This window comes from Penaeus vannamei, chromosome 13 (assembly GCF_042767895.1).
Source record: "Penaeus vannamei isolate JL-2024 chromosome 13, ASM4276789v1, whole genome shotgun sequence".
Lineage (NCBI taxonomy): Eukaryota > Metazoa > Arthropoda > Malacostraca > Decapoda > Penaeidae > Penaeus > Penaeus vannamei.
In genome coordinates, this window is record NC_091561.1 from 20170282 (window position 1) to 20180823 (window position 10542).

General features: G+C 35.3%; 2 protein-coding genes across 6 annotated transcripts in view; one reads left to right on the forward strand and one right to left on the reverse strand.

Annotated features, from left to right (window-relative positions):
• Positions 1 to 1389: 1389 nt before the first annotated feature.
• Positions 1390 to 6897, forward strand: LOC113813494 (RNA-binding protein 48). The gene has a single exon (XM_027365488.2). It carries the CDS (start codon positions 1480 to 1482, stop codon positions 2356 to 2358), a length of 879 nt encoding a protein of 292 aa, XP_027221289.1. The 5' UTR covers positions 1390 to 1479; the 3' UTR covers positions 2359 to 6897.
• The window catches only part of LOC113813469 (diacylglycerol lipase-beta), a 60433-nt gene continuing 52425 nt past the window's right edge, over positions 2535 to 10542 (reverse strand). For all 5 annotated transcript variants that reach the window (XM_070129068.1, XM_070129071.1, XM_070129070.1 and 2 more), the window contains exons 15-16: positions 10493 to 10542; positions 2535 to 10185 (exon numbers count right to left, since the gene is read on the reverse strand). The exon at positions 10493 to 10542 is cut by the window's right edge. In XM_070129068.1, coding sequence (XP_069985169.1) covers positions 10029 to 10185; positions 10493 to 10542 — 207 coding nt within the window. In that variant the 3' untranslated portion in view covers positions 2535 to 10028. The remainder of the gene's footprint in view (positions 10186 to 10492) is intronic.

A 10542-nucleotide genomic window follows, 5' to 3' on the forward strand; every position in this document is an offset into this window, starting at 1 on the left:
CTAAAAAAAATAGATTGAAGTCACATATGCAACTAAAAGCCTGAAAGTTAAATAACACCCTATTTCACAAGCTCGACTTCTTTCAAGAACACACTGAATCATTGGTTAATTAATCAAACGTCACCACAGCTCACATGACCCGCTGGTTCACCCACACAATCTAAAAATTTATCAAGAGCAAACAAAACTCCTGTAACTCTTCTCTTCAAAGTACCAAGCAGACATCAACTAGAACCTTTCTCCCTGTTTTCCTCTTCTTTAAAGTTTTAAAACTAAAACTTGAAAAAAAGTTCCATTCATTTCCTTACCTTCGTCCCGTTCGTCTCGCTATGAAGAACTTCTTCCATGCCGTCCTGGAAAGAAAGGTTGTGCTTAGACGACACCCAGGAAGGGAAAAAATCACTAACAACACATTTTTCAAGATTGAAGACACTAACGACACGTAATTTCGCCACAAAATATGAATAAATAGGGATAGGCTGAAGAGAGCGAGAAACGCCTACCATCATGGCTGCAACGACACTATAAGTGAAGTAAAGGGAGTGAGAAATGTCAGGTGATCGAGGGATTCAAGCGCAAATGGCTATCAAAATTAAGATACCATAAAGAATTGAAATGTCTATAATGTGGAATCCAGAGAGAATTCGATTCTACTAGAGTCTTTGCTTCCAGGGGATCACACGGCGTAAACAAACCTGGTTATTTTCACAACAGGAGGCGTGAATATTTTTTTTAAGAATTCAGTTGTAGGTTTTAGTGTTTCCCTAAGACAGATATAATGTCTTTATTCTGATCTTTATTCAATATTTTCCCAAAATGGATACGTGACAATGTTTGCGTCGTACTCGAGGATACGGGTATACCAACCTAGCACTAAAGGCGCTATATGTAGCGCTTTGACTCTTGCACTGTTTCACCATTGCAGGCATGGCTAATTAAACATATATCCACAAAATGTAGTGTATTTTTTGTATAATCTTAACAGCTATACTTGTTTTTGATTGAACGAAGCAATTGCTTATATGAATTAATTCGCATAACAGAAAAAGGACGAGAATCATGTAATTGGATTTATACCAACCTAACGTGAAAAGCGTTTTACATGATATACCGGGAACTTGAGCGTGCTTAAGTGTCTCTGTGGATTACAGGATATGTCTACCAGACTTATTGAACTCTTTTGGTATTTTAAACACGGACTATATTTCATCGTTGGATTTAGTTACTTCACAGCATTCACTATTTAAAGTGAATACATTTCGTGCCATACGCATGTAATATCCTTTTTATTAATGTTTTTTTTTTTTTTTTTTTAGTGTGATATGAAATCGAATGACACGTTAGTGCATTTCATAACTTTAGCATATTGGCATAGCGCCTTTTGGTCTTGCGGAGTGGTGTCACACTCGGTGAAAATAACGGTGGGTGTAAACAGACTGCAGAGTAGGGAATGCAAGGACCCGTACAGCTACGGCACCAATGTTTTACAGCATGGAGAGCCCGGGCTCCGTCGAGAAGTTGCCTCACCACGAGCAGATGGAATTTTGCCTCACGAGAGCTAAATATCGACAAGGAAGGAAGCTCACGGCAGTTAAAGTATACACGGTGAATGACGAATCAAAGTTCCTTATTTTGACGGGAATTCCGGCAATTAAGATCTCCAACGAAGTCGAGAGCCTGTGCTTGAAATATGGCCATGTTGAGTTCATTCAGCCGTTGCCGGACTACCCCTGTGAAGCTTTCACGGAAGCTTTCCTGGTTAGGTTTGCCAGGGTTAAAAGTGCATGCTTTGCCAAGGCGCAATTAGACGGAAAGAACTTCTATGGAGGGGTTTTGCATGTGTTTTATGCCCCAGAGTTGGAGTCTGTGGATGACACGAGAGAGAAGTTGCAAGAGAGGCGGAAGAGCATAGCTGCCCTGACAAGGTACGGCCAAGACCCCTCCTTTGTCAACCCTTCCAAAAAGCGCGGCGTGTTTCAGTATGGTAATTCATCCAGGTATTTGTCACGGTTAAAGCCTCAACCAGGTGAGAAACCTATGCAGAGCCACAGTATCTCTGAAGATTTGAGATCAGTGGGAGGCATTAATGAAGAAAACCCTTTGACAAGATCTTGTAATGCTGCTAAAGGCCAAGAAATATCTAAGGACATTGGATATAGTGAAATTTCAGTAGGTGGCAGCTGTAGACAGTTAAGACAGACAAATATCCCAGGATCCAGTCCGAGTGTTATCCCATCACAACAAAGCGCATCTCGTGTTTCTAGTGAAAAGAGAACAGCCATTGATATTCCCTTTATAGAAAGCAATAAGAAGAAAATTAAATTATTTGGTGATAATAAGGTCCTGTTGTATAAATAAAAGTGAGGTGCCACATTCATAGCAAGAATATTACATTTGTTCATGATTGTCTGATTACAACATTAGTCATTATCTTTAGTGTCTGTTTTCTTTATACAGATATCAAATTGTTAGAAGTTTTTCATTATTTTAGTCTGTAAAGGTTGGTCATGTGACATTTTGCAAGAAAACAATGATCAAAATTCTTCATGTATTTTGCAAATATAAATACAATACAGTAATATATTTCCATTGCCTGACAATAACATTCTCATTTTTACTATACTTATCAAGGAATACATCATAAGTAATCTCATTATTTAAAGTTATTTGTCTACTTAATTAAAGTCTTTATATATATTTTTCTTTCCATTTGCCCTGCAATCTGTACATTGTTCTTACATCCTAAAATGAATGCTGCTTCCAGTATGAATTCATCTTCTCCATATAATCAACCTATATGGTTAATGCCTTGTGGGCTTATAAAAAAACAACCTTGCAGTGGAAATCTTACATACAATTTTGTTTAACTTTTCTCATAATAGCCTTACACTGTTAATAAAGAATAGGACAGTAATATAGCAGATACTACTTCAATCAAATGTGCAATGCAATGCAATGCTTACATTCTCCATGGCTTACAGCCTCACCCGTTTCTCACAAAGTAATGAATAATAATACATGCAGATATATCCTAAAGGATTAAATAATATACAGAAGAATAATGGGGGAGGGAAAACAAGGCAATACACAAATATGCATACATAACATTGATTATCATGTCTTTCACAAACAATCCAATGATTTACATGCAAAGATGAGAGAGTTTTAAGAAGAAAAAAAAGAAAAGTGAACTCTCTATAATCAAGAATGATCTCCTTGTCCAAAAAATACTGAAAGAATGTTACAAGGAAATTCACCTTTGCTTAGTTTTCTCAAATAATCATTGCAAAATAAGTGTTGTAGATGTACAAAGCCTTGCTGGTACACACATTAAATTTAAGATTATTTTGAGGCATCCATAGATGAAAAGTCAAACCAGTGCAAAATGAATGTCACTTTTATCTTATATATGGTAATCCTGCCCATTAAGCCATACTGAATCATTTCACCTGTGTAGTAAGTAGCTACTGCACTGTTCTTATCTACAACACAAATCTGATATCTTGCAGAAACAATCTAACATAGAATCTGTAGAATTCAATGATATCTAGAATTTTGGAAGCAGAGATTCCCTTTTGTTTGCATTTTTGTTTTATTTTTCTTTCTTTCTCTCTTTCTTTTTTCTTATACCCAAATCCAGCCATAAAAGTACAAAGTAGTACTAATGATAAATAACATGATAACCACTATTCAAAATATATAGACAATGTACTTCTACTTATATTTGATGTTCTATGGGAGATTTTTAACAATTACAAGGCATACAATCAAAGCATCTTGTAATATTACATTGTTAAGTACTCTTTTAGTATATTCTCAAATGCTCATGATTTTATTCTGACACTGAGCATCTTCTTAAGTTGTCACAATGGTCTTACAGAAGACACTCATTAAAAAATGTCACTGTCAATTAAATTACACATATCACCATAATATTGAAGATACCTTCGAAAACAAAACATTACTATAAACAGTTCTACAATCAAAGTTATCATACTTCTTTATTTTCCATGAATATGAAATTCTAGAGATGACTAACATCACATTTTCTGAGTATAAATTTACACTACAGATTACAAATTGTTAATATTAAAACTGCAAAATACCAGTACTTATTAATTAACCTTAATACTTTCAACACTATAAAACAGTTATTTCACTGGAGGGACTGAAGTGGTTAATAAAGTTAGTAGAATTTTGAACAAAAACATTTAAAGCAATATTTTCACTATAAAAATAAATAAATAAATAAATGAAAAAAAAAATAATAATAATAAATCACATATGTAACATTCATAGCATCGTGCATAACACTGCAAATACCAGTACCATTACAATACAAGGCAACCATCTTTAATCCAGTATCAATGGGACCTGTTGCATAGTAAATTAATCAAAACACCAAATTACAGGATAAATGTTCCTAATCAACAGTTGCTTTCTAAATAACCCTTTTCCCCATAGTTATTCTAGCTGAAAGATACTGACACATCATCATCATATAAACTCCTTGTTTATAACTTCTTTGTGCCATGAATATGGTCATGGCAGTACAGTGCAGAGGTGTTAATATCTATGATTTCTATTTCATGAAATAAAAAGATGGCAACTCAACCAGACTAGAGTACTACAATTTGTCAATCTTTTGAGACAAAACAAAGTGGTGCTCAGGTAGCAAATTCCAATAAAACAATGAAAATAATATAGGAGTTTTAAATTAAATAGTATATAAATATCAGTAGTAAGTGTAAGCTGATCAGATTTATAATAATTTGGTGAACTGGAGTACTCCAGAGTTTCAGACAAGTTGCTAGTTTTCCATTCTAGAGAATGGATGTAGTATAACTTCAAAGTCAATGTTATGAACACGCAAAGCACTGACTTAGAAAAGAATGGTAGTACAAATAGTGCAATCTGCATTTTTAATTTTTCAGGAGAATTTCCTACTATCCTGTAAATGATTACATTGATTTTTGAAAAATGTGTTCAATAAGTAATTTAATTCCCTTAGATGCATTAAATAAGGAAGTGAAAGTACACTGGCCCAAGAAAATGGATATCAGTTTCTGATTAGCAAACAAAACAGATTACAGTTACGCGGATTAGAAGTGGTTGTCTCATAATAATAAATACCATAATAAAATGCACTTTACAACGAAAATTAAAGCTGAAATATCTTCAATCTGAACCATTATGAGTGGGTTTACAATCAACCAAAACTGTACACCTAATTTGAATAAACCAAGTAACCACCAACACCTTTTTTTAAACGGATAAAAATAAGCAAAGAAAGCATTTAGTTAGACAAAAAATACAATCAAGCAAATTTCAAGAAAGCCTCCTAATGTCACATACAGTCAACATTTACTCAAGTGCAAGGATGACCAGCATCCAGGTATGTTACATTCACTGTTGAGAAAAAAATGCAAATGTGGTTTTACTTCTCACTATGAGATACATATATAAACACTATCACACACAGCCATTATAACTCATCTGATTACAATATTCCTATAAGATGCTAGTCAGTAAATCAACTCTTCTACCTAAGTTCTTTTACTTCCAAAATACATCAATTTGCCATTTTCCATTTCCTTTTTCTTTTATCATATTCAATAAGGTCCAAATGTATTCATATCCTTTGACAAAAAAGGACTGCCAAATCAACCTAAACTGTTTTTCTTTCTTTCAATTATTTAGGTAGTGGAATAAAACCCTAAGATTTCTATTACATTCCCAGGTATTTTTGGGCAACATAATCCACCTAAGTTTATACAGTCTACACTAATGCATTTCATAACTCACAAGGACACAGCTGCAAAGCTGAATCCAACCATCTGTGGAAACAATATAGTATCTGGTGGCTTAGAGAGAATCTTAAATTTTGCATAAAAGCAGTGGTTTGTAGACAGTTCTGTGAAAGAGACAACCTTAAAAGAACCATAGCAAATTACAGTGAAACATCTTCAACAAACTCTAACAAGTCATTAAATAAAGTAAAGCTAAAAAACAATAATAATATCAATATATATGTATAAAATCATTAGAATTATTCTAATATCAATACAAATTCCTTTGATAACTTCATATCATAATTATATTTCTTCATAAAACATGCTACTCAATAACTGATGTACACGAACCATTACCATATTATGGCATCATGCATAATACACACAGCATTTGGTAAAATTAATTTCCCTATTTGAATCTCACTTGACAATTTCCTTTCATAATTCCCCTACATACTTCACTATCCTTTCTGAGTTTTTTTTTTTTATGTATTCTGAGAAAAAAATCATGACAAAATAAAAACAGAAATCTTTACCAATTACTGGAATGTTTTATTTAACCACTGCCATTAAAGGATAACTTTACTGCAAATGGCATCAGAATAGTTAAATACAATAGCTACAAAGTCAACCTTCAGCAAGTAAAAACTGAATGACAAATCAACAAGTTTTTTCTCACTCCACATTTTACAAAAATCAAACCTATTGTGACCTGTAACTACTATTAACCCTCTTATTTCTCTAACTTGTGTTGTGCTTGTGGATGAGTTGGAAGGAGGGAGGAAGGGGACGAGGGGGAGAGGGGGAGAGGGGGAGAGGGGGAGAGGGGAGAGAGGGGAGAGGGGGAGAGGGGGAGAGGGGAGAGGAGAGGGAGAGGGAGAGGGAGAGGGAGAGGGAGAGGGAGAGGGAGAGGGAGAGGGAGAGGGAGAGGGAGGGAGGGAGGGAGTGCGGGGAGAGAGAGAGAGAGAGAGAGAGAGAGAGAGAGAGAGAGAGAGAGAGAGAGAGATAGAGAGAGAGAGAGAGAGAGAGAGAGAGAGAGAGAGAGAGAGAGAGAGAGAGAGAGAGGGAGAGAGAGAGAGAGAGAGGAAGAGAAAGGGAGAGAAAGGGGGGGGGGGGGAGAGAGAGAGAGAGAGAGAGAGAGAGAGAGAGAGAGAGAGAGAGAGAGAGAGAGAGAGAGAGAGAGAGAGAGAGAGAGAGAGAGAGAGAGAGAGAGAGAGAGAGAGAGAGAGAGAGAGAGGAGAGAGAGAGAGAGAGAGAGAGAGAGAGAGAGAGAGAGAGAGAGAGAGAGAGAGAGAGAGAGAGAGAGAGAGAGAGAGAGAGGAAGAGAGGGAGAGAGAGAGAGAGAGAAAGGGGGGGGGGAGAGAGAGAGAGAGAGAGAGAGAGAGAGAGAGAGAGAGAGAGAGAGAGAGAGAGAGAAAGGGAGAGAGAGAGAGAGAGAGCGAGAGATAGAGAGAGAGAGAGAGAGAGTATCCACTGAAAGTGTAAAGCAATATTTCCAAAGATTTATTTAAAGATAAAGATCTATTACAGGCAAGAAATGCATTAAAGACAATCATCACTATATCTGAAATGTTCCTAAGTGATGATAATAATTCCCTCCTGTTTTACGTCATGTATATATGCAAATGAAGAAAGGGAAATTTTGGAAAAGGGGGGGCAGACAGTTTTATCACACATCAATATATATATCAACCTCTTAAAATGATAAAGAAAAAAAATCATACAGGCTATTTTTTTGACAGAGTACAACATTAAAAAAGAGCAGGGAGTGAGCACTATAAAAAACAACTAACCCAAAAAGAAAGAAAGAAAGAAAGAAAGAAAAAAACAATTCCAATAACTTTTTTTTTTTTTTTATATCCCCCCTAAACAATGAGTATTACTTCATAAATAGTTATAGCATATATGTACGTTTGTATAGTTTGCCTACATATAAATGTCTGTTTGTAAAACTCTACACCACAGACTATAAGCACATCGTAAGTTGATTACAAAAATGATTAATAAATATTCAATATCAATGGGGAGAAGGCATTTAACTGCAAGCAGAACAATTGTTCAACAAATGGCAAAATTATAATCTTTTAATCTGCAATATTATTTCCACAAGCAAGAGATACAACAGCATGTGTTTTCTTTCTTACTGCTCATAATTTCATAATTTCCATCTGTATTTTCAAACCAGCATCTTCCATTCCAAACATTCATATTTTCATAATAAGGATGACAACCAATATACAGTAGGATCCTTACTTGCAGAAAATCAAATTAAGGGACGGGGGACAAACAAACAACTTACAGCAACTCGCTCAAAGTATAAATCTATCAACCCATTGATGTATATGTGCAGTGTCCAAAATTTCTTCCTTTCTTTCCTTTTTACATAAAGATGATCCCACAAGCAATTATTAGCCTTATGTAACTTATTACTGTTGTTATTATTATTAAGGCTGTTGTTTTTTATTGTTATTGATTGTGTTTTGTGTATGCTGCTGTTGCTGTTGTTGTTGTTGTTGTTGTTTTTCTTATTATCATAATTATTTCTAACATACTGTTCAATTACAACAATAAAAGCAATAGATTTTTTTTATTCATGGACTACAATAAAAAGGTGAAGCTTGGCATGCTTGGTAATTGACTATTTGATGTCTTTGTAATTGATGAGCCACCTATGTGTAAAAATAAATAAATAAATAAACTACAGTGGACAGTACATGCACTAGTATCAAATGGATTAAAATATGGTCATGTTTGATCAAATATTGTGGTAAACGAGGATCATGCCCTTTGAAAGAAAAAAGCAAGTTGTGTTTATATCTTGAGAAACAGTGGTGACACAGCAAACCAATAATCAATATGCTTAGGACGTATTCTTAACTAATATGACAAGAGAGCATATGAAAGCATTCAGCATTTGGTTGGAATATTTGGTGTAGTGAGATGATTTACAACAGCAAGGTCTTCATCCTCACAGATCTGGTCTTAAGAGTGCCACTAAAAGGACAACAAAGTGAGCAAATTCTTTCCTTTTTACCCTACAACCCTTAAATATTGGCAATAAAGGTACTATTGCAATAGACAAGGCTCATATTTTGAAGCTAAATGGAGATCAACTGGGGCATTTTCACAGCAAGATAGGGCATTGCTGTGTCTCAATGTGAAGTCATCCCAAGAACTCCCTCATTCACACTAAACAGTGGCCTTCTGGAAGTCTGGCTGGAACATCAGCCTGTGGTATTAAACCTCTGTCCTTCACACCTAGAGGTACCTTCTCACCCCCTGGGCAATGGCAGTGACTATAATATTTATCACAAAACATTAAGGAAGGACTTCACATAGGATTTGTTCCTGTTTCCATAAAGTCTGAGTGTTCTTGTGTAGCATGCCAGAAGCTAACCATCAGGCTAAGTTACAAGCTATAAATTCCTCCTCCTATCTATAAATATTTCACATACCAGGTAAACAAATATAAATATTCCCCTCTATTCACTCTGGTAAACTCTCATGTTATCTTACTTTCATGAGTTACCAGCAAAATCCTACCATAATCTATTCTACCACTAGAAACTGTTCATATTGTCACTTCTACTTTCCAAAGATATGAGCAAAGTACCATTTCATCTCAAAGATGATGAATATTTAGCATAGTTTTCAAACTATTCATTTATTAATCGATTGTCATTAATACATACCCTACTATACAATATGCAACATTGTTACACGAGTGATACAGTAAGTAAAGCAGGGTTTGCTAATCAGCCACCTATGGTTCTTCTGGATGTCAAAATACAGCTGTGACTGAGATGTGGATATGTCATAGATCAAACACTGAAATTTCAATTCTGTTGTGTTCTAAACAATCTCTTCAAAGTGTTATGCCACTGTATTCAGTGTCTGAAAGTCCAAATTTGCTTTTATATTCCTTATAACAAAAAAATGAAGGAATGAAAAGAGAAGAAAATGAAAAACATTCATCACTATCTCTTTCATTCACTATTTTATATTCGTCCATCAGAAAGGGCATTTCACATTTCAGGTGACTGCTCTTAACACACTCAGGATGATTGAATTTTATGAACTAACACAATACATCATGCTGTTACCATCAGAGAGAACATGAGAAGAGAGCAAGAGAGTGAAAGAGAGACAACAGTATAATGCGTGTACTCCATAGTTCCTTTTTTTTCGGTCTCATTAAAACCCAATATTAAAATCAGAGCACCACAGGACATTTGGTTAGCTTGGGGATGCCACCTGCTGTGCTACATCCTCCAAGGCTGCAAGAACCACCTGCGGCAAATGGTGTCGCATCATGAAAGGCGAGATGAGCAGCTGTGTGAACTCGTTCATGTCACCCCATCGGTATTCCCACTCACTGCTCACAACATCCAATCTAACAAAATAAAGAAAAATAAATTCATTAAACATCTTCCTTAATCATTTTCTCTAAAGTTATTCTTTACTGACACAAGTCCATTCTTTCTATTTTTTTCAAATCCAAAATCTTGTCTCCTATTCTGCTTGATCTGCTCATTCAATATCCATTTACATCATCATATTGTTAATATCAAAATTCCACAAATGGAAAAATAATTGAGTTAAGAAATGGGTACATCCTAGTCAGGATGATTCAGGTCATTTAAGTTTTTTTTAGGTCATATCAAACACTATTACATGAAGTCAAGTCATTGGCCCTTTACCTTTCTTCCTCAGGCAAGCTTGGGTTGCAGTAGAGGACTCTTCCTGGAAG

Bases quoted from the DNA above. Each gene is read 5' to 3' on its own strand.
- LOC113813494 (XM_027365488.2), top strand. From the start codon at position 1,480: ATGTTTTACAGCATGGAGAGCCCGGGCTCCGTCGAGAAGTTGCCTCAC.